The sequence below is a fragment of the Castanea sativa genome, chromosome 1 (genome assembly GCF_040712315.1).
Source record: "Castanea sativa cultivar Marrone di Chiusa Pesio chromosome 1, ASM4071231v1".
Classification (NCBI taxonomy): Eukaryota; Viridiplantae; Streptophyta; class Magnoliopsida; order Fagales; family Fagaceae; genus Castanea; species Castanea sativa.
In genome coordinates, this window is record NC_134013.1 from 10,110,976 (window position 1) to 10,135,693 (window position 24,718).

At 34.6% G+C, this 24,718-nt stretch overlaps 1 protein-coding gene and 1 pseudogene across 1 annotated transcript; one reads left to right on the forward strand and one right to left on the reverse strand.

Moving 5' to 3' along the window:
* The first annotated feature begins 1,899 nt into the window (after positions 1-1,899).
* On the forward strand, positions 1,900-15,563 carry LOC142607503 (TMV resistance protein N-like; annotated as a pseudogene).
* A 1,455-nt stretch (positions 15,564-17,018) lies between these two features.
* On the reverse strand, positions 17,019-23,196 carry LOC142643555 (jacalin-related lectin 3-like). Its single transcript, XM_075818231.1, has 12 exons — positions 23,086-23,196; positions 22,405-22,617; positions 20,439-20,786; positions 20,232-20,351; positions 20,042-20,161; positions 19,843-19,965; positions 19,462-19,584; positions 18,905-19,012; positions 18,571-18,807; positions 18,149-18,454; positions 17,662-17,913; positions 17,019-17,538 (listed from the first exon to the last, which is right to left on the reverse strand). Exons 1-12 carry the CDS (start codon positions 23,086-23,088, stop codon positions 17,233-17,235), a joined length of 2,259 nt encoding a protein of 752 aa, XP_075674346.1. The 5' UTR covers positions 23,089-23,196; the 3' UTR covers positions 17,019-17,232.
* Between the last annotated feature and the right edge of the window lie 1,522 nt (positions 23,197-24,718).

Below are 24,718 nucleotides of genomic sequence, written 5' to 3' on the forward strand. Positions count from 1 at the left end.
TTTATATTTAGTTTTGTTATTGGATAAACATTGTTGGGTTGTTTAACTTATTTTTATATTAAAAAAAAACTATAAACTTATAGTTGTTTTGAAAAAATGGATTAGTAAAAGAGTGTTCATATTTTGTAGGTAATGTTTTAGTGCAAGTTCGACATGTATTTTTACCAGACTGTCCTTTAGTTTTGTCTCTACTTGAACCTAGGGGTGTAGGGGTATTTTGGAAAAAAAAAAATCTGGTTCAAATAGAGGAAGCCCCTTAAATAGTAGTATAGATAATTCACTGTGATTTGGGCGAAAATCACTTTACCTACCTGTGGTTTGAAAAGTATCACTTAACCCTTCGTTTGTTTTCCGAAATCCACCTCTGTTAAAATCAGGGCTAAATAGGTATTTTTTCACACAAATTTTGAACATGAAGAAAATACCAAAAAATAAAAAATAAAAAGCTTAAGTCCCATTGCCTCCCTCAACCCTTTGGCTAACTCCACCACTGCCCTCCTCAACCTTAGCTATCAACATCACTGCCCTTCTTTATCTCCTTATAGCTGAATTTTCGAACATAGATGAAGGGCCTGCACTTAACCCCAAATCCCCCCTAAATGCCACCCCCAGATCCCACCCCCTAAAGAAAAAATAAAATTAAAGAATTTCTGACATATGGCATTAGCAATGCCAAGAGAGAATGTGACTGTAATAAAAAGATCCAAGGCCATGCCTTCCTAAAATTTTCGCACTGGCCAAGAAGGAGGAAAAGTTTTTGAAGATTTCTTATCTAATTTTTTAGAATCCTCCAGCTTTCTGTTTTCCTCGCGAATAAGAAATACCAAGACTACTAGCATCATAAGAGCAACTGCTGTGATTGCAAGTCCAATGCCTAGAATCAACATCAGGCGATAGTGATGGTGGTTTTTGGTTAAGGGTGTGCCAAGCATTATTGGGTTTGGGCTCGCAGCAACCAATGGACTTGGAGAAGCCTCGGGCGTGTGCGAAGGTGGGGATGGCACTAAAATTGGAATAATGATTGCAACAAATTATTATCAGCCGCATATACAGCACCATAAGGAGCCCAAAAAAAAAAAAAAACAAAACAAAACATGAAGAGCATAACAAAATCATAGTTAGATGGGGCAATATGATTGGAAAAAACTTGCCTAGTTTCCAGGCCTTTTCTTTATTTCATTCTTGAACAGAACTGGCCTTTCTGTTTATGATGGAGTTAGCCAAAGGATTGAGGGAGGTAATGGGGCTTAGGCTTTTTATTTTTTTGGGTATGTTCTTCATGTTCTTCATCTTCAAAATTTGTGTGAATGGAGAAAGAGACAAATACCACTTTTTGATCTTGTTTCTCTTGCATTTTTGCTCTATTTTTTGTTTTGGGAGGAGAGAGACATAAAATTTAAGCAAAAATACCTATTTACCCCTGATTTTAACAGAGATGGGTTACGGAAAACAAACGGATCATGCCACAGGTGGGTTAAGTGATACTTTTCAAACCACGGGTAGACAAAATGATTATCACCCAAACCACAGGTGGGTTATGTGTAATTACCCCCCCTTTTTATAGGAAGTATGTACTAGTTAGAACCACACAATGTGTAGCAATATATAAATATTATGTCATGAGATGTAATATATAAAAATTAAAAAGTAACAATTACTTCAAGTAATTTTTTTTAAAAGATTTCTATAAGTATTTTTTATCTTTTTATCTCTAGAAAGTACAAATATATCATACTATTATATTTAGTATGTTTGATTAATTTTTTTTAAGGTGAATTATATTTTTCTAACTTCTGTTGTAGCGTGTTATATTTGATATACAAATAAATTTTTTAAGTTTTAAATTTATTATTCAAAATTCTCATCTATGCCCATGGTGAAGGAAAGAACCTGGAGCTAATGGTGATGCTTATGTGGACAATTTGGTTTCGCCAAAATCAGCTAAGGAAGAGCAACAAAGACTACCCCATTATGCCGGTGGTTCCAACTGCACAGGATGCTCTCCAAGTCTTTCGCCAAGCTAATACCACCTCCCCTTCTCAAATTTCTATTCCTGCACCCCCACGAGTTAGGTGGACTCCTCCCCCAGCAAATTCACTTAAGGTAAATTTCGATGGTGCTACTTTTTGGATATTGGGAAGGTAGGTTTGGGAGTGGTGGTCCGCAACGATCAAGGTCAAGTTCTGGCCTCACTTTCACAGTAAATTTCGCTACCTCACTCATCCGATGTGGTAGAGGCTTAGGCAGCAGCCCAAGCCATGCCTTTTGTCCTTAAACTTGGTTAGTCCTCATTTATTCTTGAAGGTGATTTTGAAGCTGTTATCAACACCCTCAGTAGTGCAGAAGTGTCCTTATCCTTTTTTGGCCATATCCTTACATTAGCCAAGGCCACCACAAGAGCCAATTGTTGTATTTCCTTCTCACATACCCGTAGAATTGGTAATTCTATAGCTCACAACTTAGCTAAATATGCTAGACATGTTGGAGGTTTTTGGGTGTGGATGGAGGATGTTCCACCACATCTTTACTTTGTTTTGTACACCAATAACAGTTGAGTTTTTCTTCAATTAAAGTTTCATGACTTCATTCTCAAAAAAAAAAAAGAGAGAGATTATCATGATAATAAAAATTTATCACAAAATTACAATATTATCTTAACTAAAATTAAAATGAAACAAAAGCAATAAAAAATAGACTTTATAATAATTTATTACTAAAAAAATTGATAGGCATATTCAAATTCATAAACATGTAGATTGTATTTTGACATAAACTCAGATTCCTATTTCCAAAAAAACTAAGTATTAACCCAAATCAAAATTCAATCAAAGCTATAAAAGGGAGAGAGAAGACTTTGTAATGGGAAATTAAGGGTCTGATTGGTAGGAGGATTTTTGTTTTTGTTTTCAAAACAATATAAAAACAATTTTTAAAAAATTGAACTTGAAACTAATTTTTAGATAATAGTTTTTATATTTTATGTGTTTAGCTCCCACTTTTAAGAATAATTTTCAAAATACTAAAAATAAAAATGGACTAATTTTTTGGGAGAGCATTTCTATTTTTGAGATTTAAAAAAAAAATATTTACAAAAAGTAACACGTAGTATATATATATATTATGGATAATGATAATGGAATAGAGCTCATCATGTTTTTGTTTTTTTGTTTTTTTAATGATAAGTTTCAAATTTAAAGTGTGAGAATTCTTTTTGTGATAAAGTTAAACTCCTAAATTTAAGAAATAAAAGAGTTTGGACAAATATGTGGGGTTCACTATTTTCAATTTATTTACAACTATGTCATTAAAAACAATTTCTGTACCTTGAAAACACCCCCTAAGCCATTTTCAAAATCCCGTTTTAAATAAGGAAAATAGGATGCAGTTTTTTGAAAACTGTATTTAGAAAATATTTTCAAACAATAAGTTCAGGTGTGGGGCCCACCATTTCATGGATTGTAAAACAAAAAACTATATTTAAATATTCTTACCAAAAAGCCCCTAAAAAAACACAATACAAAAACACATATTAAAAAAAAAAAAACTATTAGCCTTAATCAAAATTATAAGAAAGAACAAAATTCACAGGAAAGTAAAGAGAGAGAGAGAGAGAGAGAGAGAGAGAGAGAGTACTAACAGTTTTTTGTGGGGAAAGTATGAATTGAATAAGAGAAATGATATTGAATTTATACAAAATAAAATAGGGAGAAGAAGAGTCAAAATATAAGAAAGAGAAAATGATGAAGTATAACAGTAAAGTAAAGAGTAGTGAGGAGATAAAGATGTAAAATAGAGAGTAGTGAGAAGATAAAGAGGTATAATAAAGAGTGGTGGAGAGATAAAAAGGTAAAGAGTAAGGGGAAGAGTTGAAGGAAGTGTAATAGTTAATGTGGACTAATAGAGAGAATAAGAGTTATTATATATATATATATATATATATATATATATATATATATATATATTATTTTTAAGAATTGGGAGAAAAAAAGTTTAGAAAGAGAAAATAAAAAGAAGGAATTAAATGGATAATGTGGCTGTTGATATGGCTTAACAAGAGCGTATTTTAGATATATAATATAGATAAACTAAGAAAGATATTCATGTGTCCTACTGCACTTTTTGATTCTATTCATGGGTCCTATTACACTTTTTGATATTATTCATGAGTCTCACTATACTATTCAGCTTATCTTTTAACTTTTTTTTTTCTACATTTTCAGTAAAAAAGTTTTTAGTTTCAGCTAAATAAGCTATTCCAAACATACACTCAATGTCCTTATTTTTTTGAACTCGATTTTAACAAAATCGAATTCTAGGTGGAACTTGATTTTTGAACTCATTTGAACACTCTTGACAAACAAACTCTAAACATCAACCACTTATCATTTGAGGGGTATTTTGTCTTTGGTTGCCGTTAACATTTCGTTGTAGTAAACAATAATTTGCCAAAAAAGAACTCAAGGAAATAATTTCCGAACTACTCAGCTACTACATTTGAGGCGACAAGAAAATAAATCAGTACATTTTTGGTACAGTTGAATTGATAATTTTGTAATTTAGAATGAGAAAAATTCCATAATTGAATCTTGTGTTTTAAAATGTTTTGCACTTATCTTCGTATTTCTCATCAAAATATACGATAATAATTTGCCAAAAAATGGGCACTCATTGCATTTAGTAAATGTCAAATTCTCAAAGTCATGACTCATGATAATATTTATGTATGAGTACTATAAACCATAACTACTTTGGCCCTTATTGTAGTAAAAAACTAAAAAAAGCGTCCTTTCACCATGGTAAATATTCTACATGGAATTTTTCATGGGAATACTTCTTCAAATATGAATTTCACTAGCCAAATATCAGGGCTTACCACCAAGGACTTTAAGTGACAATTTCAGTGTAAAGTATGCATGCAGCAATAAGTAATTAAAAAAAAAAAATCAACATTTTAAAATATAAATTTCACCTATCTGCCACTGCTTCACCTTGTTCTTGTGGCACGTGGTGAGAATGCCTGTTGACTCTTTTTTTTTTTTGGGTAAACGAACTTCTTGTTTATACTTTACCTTCTTCTTTTTTTCTTATTCTTCTTCACTTTCAATTTTACACTCTCTTTCCCATTTCCTTTCTCTCTAGAATTTAGATAGCCATTGTTTTCATTCTCTTTTTGAATTTGTAGAATTATAAACAAGCTAGTATGGATTCCATGGCCATGAGCACTCAAAGGTTATCACCACCACCACCATCATCATCATTATCATCGCTATCTTCATCTACTTCTCTTTATTCAACACCTCAATGGAAACATGACGTTTTTCTCAATTTCTATGGCAAGGACACACGCAAGAATTTCACAGACCATCTATATACTGCTTTGAAACAGAAAGGCATTGACGTGTTTAGAGATGATGAGAAACTCAAACGAGGAACATTCCTTGATCTAGAGCTAATGAAAGCTATAAGAGAATCCAAGTATCACAAACAAAGAATTAAAACTGAATATTCTCATTAATTATTAAGAGTGATTACAGGAACTACATTTATACTAGTCTGTACAAGTGTGAAAGCAAAAATAACTAACTAACAGAATTAACAACCTATCACACGTGCTAGCTTCAGGATTAACAAACCTTCTCACGTGTTGTCACTTAAGTAAATACCTAACTACACTAAACTACATGCCGTATAGAAACTACTTCTTATTGTCGTTTTGTCTATGCTCTGCTATTGATGTGTCTGCACTGTGATCACTGCTATGGCCACTGATCTTGCTAGCTTCTCCTCTGCTCTTGCTACTAATCCTGTTAGCTTCATCTATACTCTGATAGCAATCCTTATTCTCTCAAAAAACTATGTCTTTTCAAGGTGATGTTTGGATGAACTTGCCAAGATCTTACAATGCATGAAATAGACGGGACTCATAGTTTTGCCAGTTTTCTACTATGTGAATCCCTTTGTTGTACAGAATCGGACAAAGACTTTTGCAGAAGCTTTTGCTAGACATGAAGATGATCCTAAGGTTAGCAGAGAAAAGTTGCAAATATGGAAAACTGCATTGAGAGAGGTGGGCAATATCTCAGGATGGCATTTACATGACAGGTGATGTTATGCACCCAATTGATATTGAATTAGTTTAGTGTGTGTTGTGTAGGGGTGACACATATGTTAGTCTAGTGCATTTAGAATTATCCTTATAAATCTACATGATATTTTCTTTTTGGTTGATTCTCGTTACACACTCACTGTTGCACACGAAACGCGATTTCAGTTGTAATTGTAAAATTGTGAATTTCACAATTTTAGCGTTGTGTTGTGTAACTATCATCGTTCTTGAGGGAACATTCAAAGTGTCCCCTGCATACAAACTTGGAAAATATTGGACTTTTGGTAAGAACCTTTGAGTTGTTTGAGCTATGAGGCATGGTAATCATTTAATCAATAACCCTCAAGCCAAACTGACATAGACTTATGTGGTCCAGTTGCCTTCCTCTTCAGTTCTCGGTCATTTAACATTTGTAACCATTTGCTACATGTTATTGTTCTTGTTCATTTCTTTTGCTTGCAGTCTAAATGTAGGAAAAAAAAAAAACTTAATTCAAGTGATTTATTTAAAGGAAAAGTAATTCATTTTTTTTTCTCTTTTTGAAAAATGAGATGATTTTAGTATCAAAATTGAGAAAGAACAGTTGCTTAAATTTTAAAAGAAATTTTTTTTAATTGGTGGCCGAGAAGAAGGAGAAAGGGAAAAAGGGAGGGGGGCCGGCTTTCTTATTTTGGCTAGTAGGGAGGTAATGTGGCTGGCTATCCCTAGCAATCCAAAAAAATTGGACTAAGGCTTGGTTGTTGTAGGAAGGTAATCTGTTAAAAGCCTTAAAAACTTGGGAGTACCTATTTCTCTAGTGAAGCTCGACTTCTGCACTTTTTGACACACTGTGTTCATCATCGTGAACATAAAGTATATTTGATTTTCAATAAAATTACATTACTTCTTTCTCACCAAAAAAATCTCTAGTGAAGCTAAATGTTACAAAATTACCGAACATTTTGTCTAATATGGCTACCAATGTCTCATCAAAGTTAATTTTCTTTACATTCTTTACAGGCCTGAAGCAACAGTTATTCAAAAAATCACTAGAAGGATAGTAAGTGAATTGTATGGTGACTTCTCAAGTCTCTCCAAGGAACTTGTTGGAATGGAATCCCATATGGAGCAAATGATGGCCTTCTTAGGTACAAGGTTGGAATTGGATGATGTTGGCTTTATTGGGATTTGGGGGATGGGGGGAGTGGGTAAAACGGCTCTAGCAGAAGTCATTTATTGCAAAATTTCTAATCAATTTGAGGCTAAAAGCTTTATTTCTGTCGATTCTATTAGAGAAACAGGAAATCATGGTCTAGTTTCTTTACAAAAACAACTTCTGTATGAGATCCTCAAGGAAAGAGAAGTAAATATATGGGATGTGCATGGGGCGATCGATGTGATAGGAAAAAGATTACATAATAGAAAGGTTCTTATTGTTCTTGATGATGTGGATGAAAAAGACCAACGAGATGCATTAGCGATGAGGCACGATTGGTTTGGTCCAGGGAGTAGGATCATCATAACAAGTAGAGATAAACACTTGTTGGAAAGATATTGCATGGATATGATATATAGGTTAAAGGGACTAGAAGATGATAAAGCCCTAGAGCTCTTTAGCTGGAGAGTCTTTAAGAAACCCCGTCCTAAAAAAGATTTTGTAGATCTATCCAAAGGTTTTGTTAAGTACGCTCAAGCCCTTCCTTTAGCTCTTGAAGTTTTGAGCTTCTCCTTGATTGATAAAACAAGAAAGGTGTGGGAAGCTACCCTAGATCAACTAAAAGAAAATCCAAATAGAAGAATTTTGGATACACTTGAAATCGATTATAAGGGACTGGAGTATTCAACAAAAAAACTATTTTTGGATATTGCATGTTTATTCAAAGGAGAAGACAAAAATCGAGTTGCAGATATACTAAAAGATTCTGGTTACTACAAGGATATAGAAATTTTGAAAGACAAATCTCTCATTACCATTTCAGGAGGAAAATTGTGGATGCATGATTTGTTACAAGAAATGGGTAAGGAGATTGTTTGTCGTGAAGCACCTCAAGAGCCTGGGAGACGTAGTAGGTTGTGGAATGATATGGATATTTTTTCTATATTGAAGAATAATACTGTAAGTGGATTAGTATATAGACATAAACTTAGATAAGTGTATATTTTTATAGTTCTTGTAAATGTATCTTGCCTTACTCTAATTTCATTGTTCCTGGTTACTAGGGGATGGAATTTGTTGAAGGCATGGTGATAAACTCACCCCCACATAAAGAAGAATTGAATGCCAAAGCCTTCTCAAAGATGAAAAGACTTAGGCTGATAAAAATCTACAATGTGCAACTTCCTCAAGGCCTTAATTATCTTTCTAATGAACTACGAATGATGGACTGGTGTGATCATCCTTTGAAATCCATGCCAATTAGTTTTTGGCCAACCAATCTTGTTGAACTCATCATGCCTCGCAACTGCATCGAGCAACTACCAACGGGATTTGCTGTAAGTTTTTCATAAATGCAAGTGTCTTTCTTTAAAGGAAACAATAGATTATGTTCTTAACAACTTAATTTTTCATATTTATATACTGCTTTATTACAGAACTTGGACAAACTAAAACTCATGGACCTTAGTGACTCTTAACACTTAATCAATACTCCTGACTTCAATGGATTCCCAAACCTTGAGAGGCTGATTTTTCAAGGTTGCACAAGATTGTATAAGATTCATCCATCTATTGGAGCTCTCAAGCGGCTTACTCTATTAAATCTGAAAGATTGCAAGCATCTTCATAGCCTTCCACATGAGATCAACATGGAGTCACTTGAAATTTTTATTCTTTCTGGTTGTTCAAGACTTAGGAATTTTTCAGAGATCGGAAGAGATATGACACAATTATTGGAGCTTTATCTGGACGGAACTGCCATAGAAGAACTACCATCATCATTTAAGCATATAACTGGCCTGATTTTATTGAATCTTCAAGAATGCAAAAATATTTCAAGTTTTCCACAGGTCATTTGTAGTTTGACTTCTCTTAAAATTCTCAATCTATTGGGATGTAATAGTCAACCACCTAAATCATGGCATTTTCCTGGACTTTCCTTCATCTATGCTACACTTGTTTTATGGAAAAATAGTTTCTTCATTGCCAACATCCTGAACTCGAGCCGATCAACCTGTTTATGCCTAGGTCATTTTCAGGGTTAAGGTCTTTAGTATCTCTAGATCTAAGTGACTGCAATCTGCTGGATGGTGCATTTCCTGGTGATCTTGGATGCTTATCTTCTGTGCACCTTTTAGACCTGAGCAAAAGCAATTTTACACGCCTACCTGATAGCATCTCTCAACTTCCTAAACTTAGATTTCTTTACATGGATAACTGTAGCAAGCTTCAAGCATTGCCAAATCTTCCACTTAGTACACAATTTGTAATGGCAAGAGGGTGTGCTTCATTGCAAAACTATAATGATGTTGTTGTGTGGACTCCGGGGTGAAGCAAGATATACTTTTATTAATTGCCTCAGCTTGGTTGAGGATAAAGAATGAAAAATCATGGAGGTTTCTTTGCAAGATATACACTTCCGACCATTGTGGCAAATATACATGAGGTCACCTCTCTCTCACTCACACACACACACATGTACTGAACATCTTGTTTCTTATTCCTTTTTTCTTTTTTAATAGGAGCAAATTCATCAAAGTGAAGGATTTTACAGCGTTTTACCTTAAACTAAAATTCCAGGCTGGTTTAACCGTCAGAGCCTTGGGTCATCTGTAGCTATCCTATTGCCTTCTCTTCCGTATGATAACAATAGCTGGAGTGGAATTGCTGTGTGTGCTATTTTTGTAGTACAAAATGCTTCAAACGTCTTTCTTGGTAAAGAGTCAAAATATTTTCATGAGTTCATGTTTCATTTGGACACAAATAGAGATTGTGTAGATTTTCCCCTAGTCTTTAATATCCCTAAAGACAAATTCTGCGTTGGTTCATTTGGACTATGGTTACATATATCGTGTGCATGGTTTAAGGATCATTTGGATGAATGCTGCTGCATTAGCACTTCACTTAAAACCAACAGCCTAAGTGTTGAGATTAAAAGTACTAACCCAAATGTGGAGGTTGAAATGTGTGGAATCCATCTTGTATACAAGCAAGATGTTAAAGAGTTAGCGCAAACATTAGTCTAGTGCATGCTAGAGTGCTCAAATGCATTTTATTACCGATATCTTTTACATCAAGTAAATAAGTTGCCAATCTGTAACCATGAAATATATTTTGGTTGCTATTTCACATTCCAAAGGTAAAATTTAAGTCTGAGAAATTTACCTGAATGCATCATTTATGGAATTTCTAAATCAAACTAAAGATTTGTTTTTTGCTACTTGCAGGAGGCCTCAATCCATGACAGAGCTTCTATCAAGTACTGAACATGTACAAGAAGAAGGTTGTACTTAAAGGCAAACATTTTCTTCATTAATTATAGCAGAAACTTCAAAAAATGTATGTCCCTCTTTTTGTTTATTCAGGTGTACCAGTTAGGAATGGACAACGTGAAAGTACTCTATCAAGCAGACTTGATTCTTGGACTAGAACATATTTGAAGGTCTCTATCTCTCCATCTCTATGTATGTGTGTACGTGTGCTTATAAGTGTGTGATTCAGCAAAATATGCAAAAAAATAATACTAATATAAGGAGAATCTGTGCATAGACTTACAGAGTACATACAGTAGAAAAGACAAAAATGTTACAAACTTAGGAAGGAGAATTTTACAACTATCACATTCCACTCTGTTTGGAGAGGGCAGGTCCACACAAGAAACCTAAAATTAAATAAATAATTGCCTTGAAACATGCCCCCTTGGAGTTGAACTTTGAGCCCTAAAAGCACCATTTGATCATATTTGTTTGTGGTATCCCTTTTATGGCCAATATGTTCTTTGCCAACACATTTATAGGATTAAACTAGAATGACATTTTTCAATCCCTATAAATCCGATGCTTTATACTTTCTTTTGTCTGATCCTAGAAATACTATAGATTTTACTAGATAAGCCTTACTATTACAAACAAATGTGTCAACTTTTGAATAAAAAGTAATTAAAAAATTTATTTATTATGGTAATAAATTAACCTTTTCTCTTTCTTTTTTCCTAAAACCATGTTATACAATTTACACTTATGCTAAAAATAAATAAATAAATAAAAAAATTTACAACCTCTTGACTTATATGTTTTAAAAAATGGACAAAGAAAGAACAAATGTTTTTATGAATAGAATCTTTGTATTTTTTGTTTCTAAAAAAATTTCTGTACAATAAGGTGCTATACAAAACTGAGCATATACAGATACAACAGTTGTCTTATGAGGATCTCTTGATTAGACTAAAAGCAAGGACAATTAATGTTCCTTGATTTCAGTCACAATTAAGGGCGAACCAAGATATGCAACATGTGCTAAATGTGCAGTATACAACATGTGCAAAATATTTGATATATTGACATCCCCTTAAACTCGAGGTGGCGCAGAGGAAGCCAACTTGAGTTTGAAGATGAGATTATGAAGATAGCCTTATAGATGGGACTTAATGAACACATCAACAAGTTGGCCTTTAGAAGAAAATGAGTGCAAGTGAAGGCTACCTTGTTTGAGATGAGATTGGATAAAGTGACAATTGATCTCAATGTACTTGGTCTGGGGGCACTCATGAAAGACATCATTTTAGGCAATGTGGATAGCATTCTAATTGTTGTAGTGGACTTATGGTCTGGGGGGCCCTCATATTTGCTAAGAGCCATTGGAGCCGTTGAAGCTTAGACATATATTCAACAATGGCTCATCACTCAGCTTCTATACTAGAATGGGCTACAACAGAATTTTTCTTGTTACACTAAGAAATAAGTGAGGTGCCAACAAGAAACAATAGCCAGCAGTGGAATTGTGATCAATAGGATCACCAGCTCTGTGATATCCCAAATTTGAGTGGAATTGTGATCAATAGAAGCTTAGACGTATACTCAACAATGGCTCATCACTTAGCTTCAATACTAGAATGGGCTACAACAAAATGTTTCTTGCTACACCAAGGAATATGTGAGGTGCCAACAAGAAACAGTAGCTAGTAGCGGAATTGTGATCAATAGGATCATCAGCTTTGTAATATCCCAAATTTGAGTGGATTTGATTAGATTGTATTTTTTGAGTGTGTGTTGTGTGAGAATGTGCTAAGTCCAACATCAAGTGTTTACTAGGTGGATCTTGGGTTTATAAGTGATTATGAAGAACGCCAATTGTAACTTGATTTGTCATTTTGAGGTATGAGCAAAGATTTGACTAGCGCTTTCCTCGGGTCATTACTGAGTTCCACATCGGGTGTTTACAAGTTGAATCTTGGATTTATAAGTGATTATAAGGAGCTCCAATTGTAATTTTACTAGTTCTTTTGTGGCATATGCACAAATGTGGCTAGCGCTTTCCTCGGGTCATTACAAGCTCAATTTGCATCAGATTATGCCTGCAGATCAAGGAAAGACTAAGAGGAGAAATGGAGACCACGGAAAAGTGTTCTCTTCTGCTAACCATTTGGTGATAGAGAGTGCATCTGGAAAAGGCTCTCCACAGGTGGCAGTTAGCTTCGCATTGACCTCCATAAGGACTGGTTATTATCTTGTTGTCAATCAAACCTGCTTTGTACGAGGTCAAACGAGCATTTAGCCTGCAAGAGATAGTAACCATCGGGAGAGAAGGTAACCCCAAGTCCCTACAATGGACCACTATAGGATCAGTGGATGAAGAGAGCAAATTCATAGGAATTGGGAACAAAACCTTGTTAAGCAACAACTAGATTGAATTGGCAAACAAGCACGTGAGGATTGTTTAGGAGAGCACAATAAAATCGACAAGACCTTATTAGAAGAATGCACATATCCAGGAGGAGGCTGTATCTTGTATATAAAATTTGTTATGAGTTTGTATTAAGTAAAGGGAAAAAGAGTAATATCATCGTAATCACCCACATATATGAATAATATTTATGTGTGTTAGGGTAATTTACTTTGTAAACCCTAAACACACCACCTAAGATAGAGTATCAAAGCCCTAATTAAATCCCCACTGCCACGCTAGAGTCCATTGCCAGTGACCACCCAAATCAAGTTGCTTGAGTCGGGCGATGACATTACATGTCCAAGCCTCGAAGCCCAGCCCTCACTGCAATGACCAATATACGAGTTGGCCTCTCTGAGTGCCGTCAACCTTGTTTGACTGGTCGCACTCTTCCTCAGGAAAAGCAACTGTTGGTTATTGATGGGTGTATGCTATGAAGTACTTGCCCAATGGTTCTTTTGAGCGTTTGAACGCTTGACTAGTTACAAAAGGGTATTCCTAGACCTATGGTGTAGACTATTTAGAGACGTTCCTCTCTTGTTGCGAGCTTCACTTTGGATTTTGATATTTTTAGCTGCTGATTGGGTTGGCCACTCTTTCAATTAGACCTCAAAAATGGATTTTTATATAGAGAAATTACCAAGGTTTGTTGCTTGGGGGGAGTCCAGGAAGGTGTGTATGCTACATAAAGCTATCTATGGTTTTGAGCAATCTCCTATGGCTCTGTTTGGTGAGTTTAGTGAAGCAGTGATCAAGTTTAGATTGTAGTGTTGCCATTTTGATCACTCTGTGTTTTCTAGTACCTCTGAAAGAGGAAAGATCCTGTTGATAGTTTATGTTGATGATTTTATTATTATTGGTGATGACAAGGAGGGTGAGGGTTGAATAGAGCTCAATCTCACTGGAGGAATGTGCAAGGATGGCCTTGGGCCATGGGGGCATACTGCATGAGCGGAGAGAAACATCAGAGTGCCCATGTGTAGAGAGACTTGGCTCCATGGAAACATGGCGTATTGATATCCAGTTAAAATAAACGAATAGAAAAAGAACAAAAGTTGTTCTTAATAGATTCTATATATTTTTCTGTACAATGAGGTGCTAAACAAAACTGAGTATATATAGATACAACAATTGACCTATGAGTATCCCTTGATTAGACTAAAATCAATGACCAAAATTTCGCTTCATTTTTGTCACAATCAAGGGCTAATCAAGATATGCAATGAGTGCTAAATGTGCAGTATACAACATGTGCAGAATATGTGATATACTAACATTATAATTAAAATACCAATACAGTAAACTTAGTCAAGCTTGGTTTACATTTACATGTCTTTCAGAATCACTACAACAGTCGCCGTGCTTTTAATCACTGTTTTCCTGGATGTCAAATTCCACAATGGTTCTGCCATCAGAGTTATAGGCCTTCAGTGACGATCCGACTATCTGTGAATTTGTATAATAATCCTGATTGGATGGGATTTGCACTATGTGTTGTTCTTTCATTTCATGATCATCCAACCGACATTCGTTTGAAGTTGGAGTCAAATATTTCTCATAACTTCAGTATTTTTTTGAAGACCATATTTGGTGTCGTCAGTCCATTACTTCCCAGTAGCATCACTGAAGACAACAAATTATTTTTGTTATATGGACATTCATTTCTTTGGGTATCATTCATACCATGCGGGTTGCTTTCACATCAATGGAGTCAATGCACCTGGGTTGAATTCTTGTTTCTAAGCCATAGTCCAGATTTGTCTGTGCTGAAATGTGGGGTCAATCTTGTATACCAGCACTGTATCAAAGAGTTTACACATATAATAACTAAATGCATAACCTCATATGGTGACTATTTGCATTTCATTAATTACAATGAAATCGGTGGAGCTAACAACTCTCATGACCCCGTACACCATCAAAGGTTGCCCATTTCTCAGGGGGAGATTAGTGAGGATCCACACCCTCCCAATCAATTCCACAGATCTGGCCCATTGGTAAGAATTCTATAGTAATTGTGCAAATAGGATTATCCTAAGAAATACAATCAGATCTCTCTAATTGGACACTAATTCTATTTTGCAGGACTTTCATCCGGCCACTTTGTACAATTCCTGTTTCCCTCCGAATAAAATTCAAGAGTGGTTCACTCATCATGGTTGTGGGCACTCTGTGACAATTGGCCTACCAACAAATTTGTTCCGTGATAGCAATTGGATGGGATTCGCTCTATATGCATCTTTTTCAATGCACGGGGATGCAACTGCCTTCCTTAACAATTTGTTTTTCAAATTTTCTCACCGCCTACATTGTCGTTTTCAAACGCATGTGGATGGTATAAATGATCAAATCCTTGTTTGTCATACCACTGAAGAAGAAATCATATGGTTACTTAGTCTAGGTGAATTTATTTGGATATCCTACGTACCAGGTAAGCCATTTAAGGATATATTGCACCATCAGTGCAGTTACATTAAGGCTTCATTTGGAAGTGATTGGCCAGGTGTAAGGGTGCAGAAATGTGCACTTCGTTTTCTGTACCAACATGATCAGGTGCAGTTTGAGCAAGAACTAAGACACTGGGATTCCATCTGTTAAATGATAGCAGGTCAAGAGAAATAAATGAGTGAAACCCTGTTGATTAGTTTGGATTTGGAGGAAATGTCATACTCTAATAAGGAGTTTGGAGTTGAAATATTACTGAGACTGTTTTTATTAATTGGAGACTGATGAAACTAAGATTCCCCTTGGCAAAAGCTACTTGCTGGTAATTAAACAAAAGTACTATTCACTTTCACTCATTAGTCACAATATTGGTTCTTCACAGGGCTTTGATCAATGCCTAATCTATAATTCATGTTTTCTTGGAAGTGAAATGTTGGAGCGATTCAGCCACCAGAGTGACCATGAGCCCCTAGTGACAATACAATTTACTCTAAATTTGGACAATCATGGTAATTAAATAGGACTTGCTCTATGTGCTTCTTATGCAGAGCATCTGGATTTAAGAACTTCTTACCACCTTATTTGTCATGTGAAAACCAACATCGGTAGTGTGAAATTTTGCCATATCTATTGCCCAACTAAAGAAAATCTCATGATGTCACAAATAAGTGGATTCATTTGGTTGTCCTATATACCATGTGGGTTGTCTCCAGATTGGCTGAAACATTGCATCTGTATTACGGTTTCCTTTGCAACCAATTGCCCTGGCTTGATGGAAGCATTAATATGAGGAAGAGTTTAAGAAAATACTAAAGCAGTGGGCGAAATTCTAGTCTGATAATTGGGGTATCATGCAGCATTGGACTATATATAATAGAAATGGAAATAAGTAAAAACACCATGTTGAAGCAAGACCTAGTATTGGGAAGCGAGTTCTAGAATAATCTCTCCTATTGGTCTGCTCACTGCTGCCTTCCCTTCTCAACTTATTGGTAAGTCCTCCCTCTAGTTTTCAAATTTAAGTTAATCCCATAGAGTTTGTAGATAAATCTGATGGAAACATTCTTTCAGATAGAGGACTTTGATTGAATGATGAAACCCAGAGTACCTCGCACTGACAATTTTTTTTATTTTTTATTTTATTTTAAATTATGATTTTGTGATTAGATGATGACAAATTTTACCATGGATTAACTTGGGCTTACATGAACAGTATATATATATTTTTACATTTATTTGTTGGGATGAATATGTTCCCCCCCCCCCCCCCCTGGATGTATAAATGATTTTGCTCCACTTAATTTTAAGTTCAGTCAAATGATTCTAAGCGGCCTTAAATGATTTTTTTTTTAATTTTATAAATACGATGGAATTTTAACCTATGGTGTTTGCTCCATGATGATTTTTCTCTATTATCAAGCCAAGACACTAATTGGTTTTTGGTGTAGATGAGATTCAAATCTTAGATCTCTTGTTTGATGACAAAAAATTTTACAAGTTGAGCTAACTAGAACCCACGGCCTTAAATTTTTGTGTTAAGATTTCTAATATTATATCATATACTTATATACTATATAACAAAAGTCAGGTCGTAGAATATTGCTATGATTGATTGAAAATGTGGTAATAATAAAAGACAATAAGAAGAAAAGAGCAAATAAAATCACTTCCTTGTCAGTGAGAACCTATATTATTATATTATTGTTGTCACTGCATTTCATTGCATTCTAATACGTTTGGGAAAATTATTTTGGGCCAACACTTGGTTTGTTGTCCATACACACCATATTACCAGTGCAAATGAACTGCTACTGTGGTAAAGTTAGGTGAAGATCTTGTTGAGCAGAGTTTTGATAGTTCCTTGCTCAACTCGACCAGTCGACCAATGTTGCATATGGACTCCAATGGCATATAAATAACATGCAGCTCTTCCATGGAACCCAACAATCTTTCCTTCAGTCTTTGTGGAAGTGAAGTATGTGCCTGTCTCCTCCCCATACGGTCCATACCTTCCTCTATTGGTATAAAATGTGAGAGATTTTATTGCTTTCTTGCATTCATCTCCAGCAACAGAGCCATAATAACCACTTATGCAGCTAAGGGTTTCTTGTGGGTACTCGAATTGGACCTGTTTGTTTTTTCGTAAATAAAAAAAAAAGTTACATACAACATATCTACGTTGAAGTTTGCAAATAACTGAGAAGACTAGTATATATGTAAGCACTAGTAAGTAGTGAAATATATATAGTACCACATGGCAGGTGCCCTCCTTGTTTGCTCCATGTTTAACTGACCACATGGATTGGCCATTGCGATCATACTCGAATTGTATAGAATAAATGGCTTCCCCCCTAGTTAGGAAAATCTTCTTGACCCCACTGAATACTCCATCATCCCAGGGCTTTCCACCATCTCCACCCCATGGCCCTGGTCCATATGGAGCTGGCTCTTTCACCATTCCAGCAGGGAGAACCCCTGGTCCACATGGAGCTAGTCCTTGCACCTGTTAGAATACTTGTTAAATGATTAAATTCATCATTGTCTAATGGTTCAAATTTTTGGGGAGTAGTGAATAGTGATTGTCATGATATCAGAGCACATTTTCGAATTGTGTCTCCATTCTATGTCCCATTTAAAAATGGACGAAATTGACCAATATTATTAATTATGGAAGACAATTGCAGAATAGAACAATCAGAGAAAATGCTCAAATCTTCAAAGGAGTACTCAGTACTTACCTCAGAAATTCTAATGTCAGTCTTGTTGAATACATCATAAGAAGGCCGAGGTAGTGACAGTTTCCCTTCCAAGACGTGGACTCCAATACTCTCCACAAACCATCCTTTTCTTCCATGGAAACCGACAATAATCCCATCTATTGAACCAGAGGAGAAAGGGACCCCTTGTTCATCTCCAAAAGGTCCATACTTCTTCCTGTTAGTGTAAAATGTGATGGACTTGACAACTGTAGGTCCCCTTAAGATCATTGATCCATGATATCCGCTTATGTTAGTCAAGAATTCACGCGGATAGTCAAAAGTTATCTGTTCAACAATTAACAAGTAGAAAAGTGTGTATTATCACAAAGGCATTGTATGGATCTCCTAATCAAGATTATCAGACAAAGATTGGAGCTGTGTAATGCTGATTAGTTATTAACCTTGTCTAATCTTAGTCCTCCATTTCCACCATTCTTGTCTCCCCATATGGCTTGTCCATTGAGATCATAACAAACTCTAATGGAAACAAGACCACCAGAACGTGTCACATGAATCTCCCGGACACCTGTATACAGTCCATCATCAAATAGCATTCCACCATTACCACCCCAAGGTCCATATGATACAGCTTGTCTCACACTCTTAGATCCCTTGGCAATCTGGGCAGTAGTATACATCTAGAAGAATTTAAACATGGTTCAGTTTAATCTATTTATACTTATACAATGATAACATAAAAAGATAAACAGGCAAAAAAAAAAAAAAAACACTGACCTTGTCCTTGGTTTCAAATTCCCCAAAAACTTTGTTTGGTATTAGCATTTTATCCTCATTATGCCTCATGTTTGAATAACCCTTGGCAGCTTGAGCAGTGCTAAACACCTAAAACATATTTGTAGGTTATACAAATGTATGAATATGAAAATTCTGGTTTTGACTCCTGATTGTTTGAATTATCAAATTTGATTATCACATGTTTCTGAGGTAAATCAAAATAGTAAAACATTTCCAATGAAAGTGATGTTAGCTAAACTATAAATTTACTACATTATTTTTGCAAACTGATGTGACATCAATTACAAAAAAAAAAAAAAAAAAAATTGACATTGAGTTATTATGTTGACATTAACGAATCACATTTATTATCACGTCAATTTGTAAATGTTATATAGTCAAATTTATAGTATTTTTACCCTTTTTTTTTTTTTTTTACAATTATAAAATCACACATGCATCACCAAGAGGTTGCCCACTGTAAAAGAATTTTGACACATGATTTATCACATGGAACTTTCAAACACTAATCATAAAACAAAGAATCAAAAACACACCTTGTCCGTAGTTTCAACATTGTTGAAAACTTGGTTATTAGACACAAATGAATAGTCCTCTTTCTCTCTTCGAGCCTGCCTCATTTTTGAGGATGCTTTCTCAGCTTCGGCATTAATAAACACCTGCAAAGTAATACAATATGAATGTGGTTCATTTAAATTTTGGTATTGAAGCCCAGTATGTATAATAAACAGTCACTTTGGCCTTGGTTTCAATTCACTGAAAACAACATTAGGTGCAAACACATGATCTTCTTTTTCTTCTAGTTCACTAGTATCCTCAGTTTAACTTAACGCACTTAAAACCACCCTTTTTGACACATTATTTGTCACATAGAACTTTCCAACACTAAACCATAACACAAAGAATAAAAAACACACCTTGTCCATAGTTTCAACATTGTTGAAAACTTGGTTGTTAGACACAAATGAATAGTCCTCTTTCTCTCTTCGAGCATGCCTCATGTTTGAGGATGCTTTCTCACCTTCGGTAGTAAAATACACCTGCAAAGTAATACAATATGAATGTGGTTCATTTAAATTTTGGAATTGAAGCTCAGTATGTATAATAAACAGTCACCTTGTCCTTGGTTTCAAATTCATTGAAAACTACGTTAGGTGCAAACATATGATCTTCTTTTTCTTTTACTGCATGTCTCATGTTTGAGGATCCTTTCCCAGCTCCGGTTGTGATAAACACCTGTAAGGATTTTCCATTACGATTCAGCCATTGAACCTGTGAATTTTTTTTAGAAGCTAAGGCTACCCACCCTTTCATTGGTTTCAAACTCAGTAAAAGGTCGGTTTGGTTGGAACGCATGGTCTTCTTTTAGTGCTGCTGTTTGTCGAATGTATGAGGAACCTTTAGAAGCTTCAGTAGTAGTATAAACCTGGAAAGATTTATAATCTTAAGTATGGTTCATTCAAATAGAATTATGTCTAAGTTATAATGATTTAATAAGAAGAATGTGACCCACCTTATTGTCCACATTTTCAAATAACATATTACCCATTTTTTCTCTGACAGCAACCAAGATGTCATAGCCTTTGGACTTTTCATTGATTCCATTATTATGCTGCAAGAGAGGCTTCAGATACACTCCAATAGAATCAATGTAAAAACTGCTCCTTCCATGGAACCCCACTACCTTACCACCAGTCACAGGAAATGTGAATGGGGTTCCTTGTTGGATACCAAAAGGTCCATATCTTTTTCTATTACTTTCTAACACGAGTGACCTGACAATGAGAGGACCCCATTCAATGATGCTACCAAAGTGGCCACTAATGGAAATCAGATGTTCGTCCGGATAGTCAAGCTTGATCTGCGAAAACAATATGAAAGGAGCTTTGATTGTATCACACTCTCAACATATAATTTCTACACATCATGTACTATCATGAATTAAATGTGTGGACATTCTTTAAAAATATGGACACCAATTTGAAGAGGTGGACATTGTGTGTAAGAACTATATATGAAGTGTAAATTAAAGTTTAACATATATATATATATATATATATATATATATATATATATATATATATATATATGATTTTGTAGATCAAATAGTAAAACATTACTAATGTATATTGGGATGGATATATAAGTAGTCGCAAATCCACATGATGCATGAGAAAATGTAATGCAACATATAAATGTATTTTGCATTCAACAACAATTAATACATAGTAATATATTGTTTTATATAGATGGAGAAGATGTTATTAAAATGACTTTTTTTATAAAAAAAATACCATAATTGGTTGACTAATTTGAACATATTCAAGAATATTATAAAAAAAAGATGTACATCTCCATTCCATGGAATACATGTAACATGTTACATTAAGTTTATATTATTATATAAGTTTATAATACTTTTTTAATTTTCTTTCCAAATATAAGTATAATGCCTATATTATTGAAACTTGAATTTTAAGATTATCTTTTGAATATTTATCATTTTTATTACTTTTTTAAGGGCCCATACTTTTAATTTATAATACCTATTTTTGTTTGTATTTTTTAGCCCAAAGCTAAAGAGTTAGGACTCAAGTAGAATAAAATTTCATCATTTATCAACCTAAAAATTAAGAAATAAAAAACTGAATTTTTGAGTCAAAAAATAAAAAGGCAACCTACAAATAATAATCAATTTAAGGGCCAGCTAGTTAAAAATTGGACTGAATAGACCAAAGTGGAACGAATAGACCAAAGTGGACTGAAATATATCAATTGGACTAAAGTGAACTGCGATGGACTGAAATATGCCAAACAGACCTAAGTGGACTGAAATAGATCATTTGGACCACAGTGGACTGCGACAAACAAAAATAGACCAAATAGACCTAAGTGGACCGAATGAACTTTTTTTTTTTTTTTTTTTTTAAATAGATCGATTGGACCAAGGTGGACTGCAATTAATGGAAATAGACCAAAAGAGGTTAACCGAATGGACCTAAATAGACCTAAGTGGACTAAATTGGATCAAATAGACCTAAGTGGACTGAATTGAATCAAATAAACCAAAGTGGACTGAATGGACCTAAGTTGACCTAAATAAACCAAAATGAACCAATATGCAATATTGATGTGACTCAAAAAGAACATAGCAATAATAAATGCTATGTTTTAGTTTTTAGATATAATAGAGATGAAAATATCTAATGGTCAAATATTCAAAATATTAATCCAATAAAAATTATAAAATTGTGTAAAATCACAAAGTGTTACATCATGTGTAATATACACACAATAAGATTTGAATATATGGTTTATGTTCTACAAAAAAAAAAAAAAAGAATATATGGTTTATGCTCTATGATAATTGCTCTTATCATTAAGTAACACCAATGGATTTCTTTTATATAGTGAGAATTGATCATAAATTATTTATTTGATAACAAAACATTCTACTTTAGGCTAGTGATAATTTTGACCTTATCTGTTTTGGTACCACCACTCCCACCATGCTTCTCCGACCACACTGAGGAACCCCTGGTGTCATACTCAATCTGGATGGAATCGATTACAGCTCCATGGCTGATTATTAGTTGTCTTATAGTGCAGTAAACTCCATCATCCCAGCGGCCACCACATTGGCCTCCCCATGGTCCAACTGAAATGTGGCTCTTCTCATATCCATCACAATTCTGCAGCACCACAATATTCAGTTTGCACTCATTTTTAGCCCCAAAAAAATATCTTGAAAGGAATTAAAACCAAGAAGAACTCATGCATGCATGCATAAAAATGTTAGTGTAATAGACAAATTCCTTAGAAGATTAGCTTGTTTGGTTCTCGAAGGTAAGAAAGATGGTGAATGCTAAAGAATGCTCCATTCTAGTGTTCGTTTAGAAACAGCTTATTTAGCTAAAACTAAAAACTTTTTTGCTGAAAGTATCGTAAATTAAAGTAAAAGTTAGCTGAATAGTATAATGAGACCCATGAATAATACTCAAAAGTATAATAAAACCCATGAATAGAAGTAAAAATAAGCTGAAATTGCAAATAAACTAAAACTTTTAGCTTGTCCCAAATAGACACTTAGTTATGCTCATCCTTTCAGAACTAAATGAAAGTTAGCTGGAAAGTAAGTAAAGCAAGATCAATCAACTTACCATTGTTTTCCAAGAATGACAAGAAACACCACAATGGAAGCGACAAGAATGTGGAACTTGTAATATTGCAAGCGAAACAGATGGAGAGGAAGATCTTTATAGAGGTAATTGGTCATTTAAATATTATGTAGTGGAAGGAGCTTATTCCATTTTCCATTATTGAGATGAAAAGAGAGAACCCAATCTATCAAGAATCATCACAGAAAGTATATAACTTTAATTTGCAGAAAATGTTCCACGCATTTATGGTCCAAATAGCACCACCAATATATATATATATATATATATATGGTTGCTTAGATCAAATTGTTTCATCTTGGCTGAAAAGAATTCCTACTTTCACTTTCTGATACCTTTTGCCTCTGTATTTTCTCCAGACAGAATCCGAATTCTTGCTGGGTGTTAGCAACTTAATTAGCACATTAATTTGGTTCAGTACATATAATAATACTTAATACTGTCGAACTAATCAACCTAAACCAATCTGAACCTGAATGCGTCGCCTAAGGATTTTGTCTAACAAGCCAAGCGCCACACGTTTCTGCACGCATGGGCCACAAGCCTTCCGCCAAGTGTCCCCACATGATTCTAACACGTCAGTCATGCTGTGCCATCAGAGACCCCAGACAATGCCATGTCAACGCATTATGCCACATCACTAATCAAGTTAATGCAAAACTCTTGTATGCGTCGAGCGCATGAGACATATGTCTCACTAACATGTGAGATCCACAATATATGGAGCCTACATACTACTGAGAGATATGTCTCATGCGCTCAATGCATGAGATACCGTCTCTCAAGTTAGCTCGGTGTGCTACGTTTAAATTTATAAAATTTAATTTTTATTATTACAAGAATTTATTTCAAATTGAGAGAATTCCAGTTCCCTTTCGGTATGAGCTAGTTTGTTGTCAATCAATCATACATAATCAATGGGTCTTATTTCATCAAATTGATAAAATGCCCATCAAAGATATATATATATATATATATATATATATATATATATATATATATATATATATATTATGTCTGGATCTTAATGTGGGTCAACTTAGGCTCATCCTTATCATAACAAAGCCATAAATTGATCCCTATTTGGGGATAACATATGGCCCAATCCAAGTACAGCCGAACCCAAACTGCCCAACGTAATATGCTAGGATCGTATCGCTTGACCCTAGTCCGAATGAACACGTTACTCCGTTATACTTGAATGCCTCTCAAACATAGTTACGTCTTCTTACAAATAAAGGAGCAAAATTAGAATTTTATTTATTTTTAATAATCTTACAATGTCACTCGGTTATAAGGTTCTTAGAGTTTAAGAATAAGTTAACTCAACGGGTAAAATTTTTTACGGTTGAATAAGTGATCTAAGATTCAATCCTCGTTTATACCAAAAATCGATTATGTCTTGATCTGATAATAAAGAGTTATTACCAGAAGCAGGCCTCATAGGTTAAAACTTAAAAAAAAAAAAAAACAAAACAAAAAACAATTGTGGGAAAAAAAAAAAGTGTCTTATATATATAGTCAACAATGCCGCTGCAGTCGCACGGACTAGAAATACAATTCACAAGTATAATGGGCCAAGAATGAATTGAGAACGGGCCGCCTTTGAAATTCT

Bases quoted from the DNA above. Each gene is read 5' to 3' on its own strand.
- LOC142643555 (XM_075818231.1), bottom strand. The intron at 19,966-20,041 runs GTGACTGTTTAT...ATTACTTTGCAG, and splicing joins AATTTGAAACCAAGGACAAG to GTGTATTTTACTACCGAAGG. The intron at 17,914-18,148 runs GTAAGTACTGAG...GTATTCTAACAG, and splicing joins CTGACATTAGAATTTCTGAG to GTGCAAGGACTAGCTCCATG.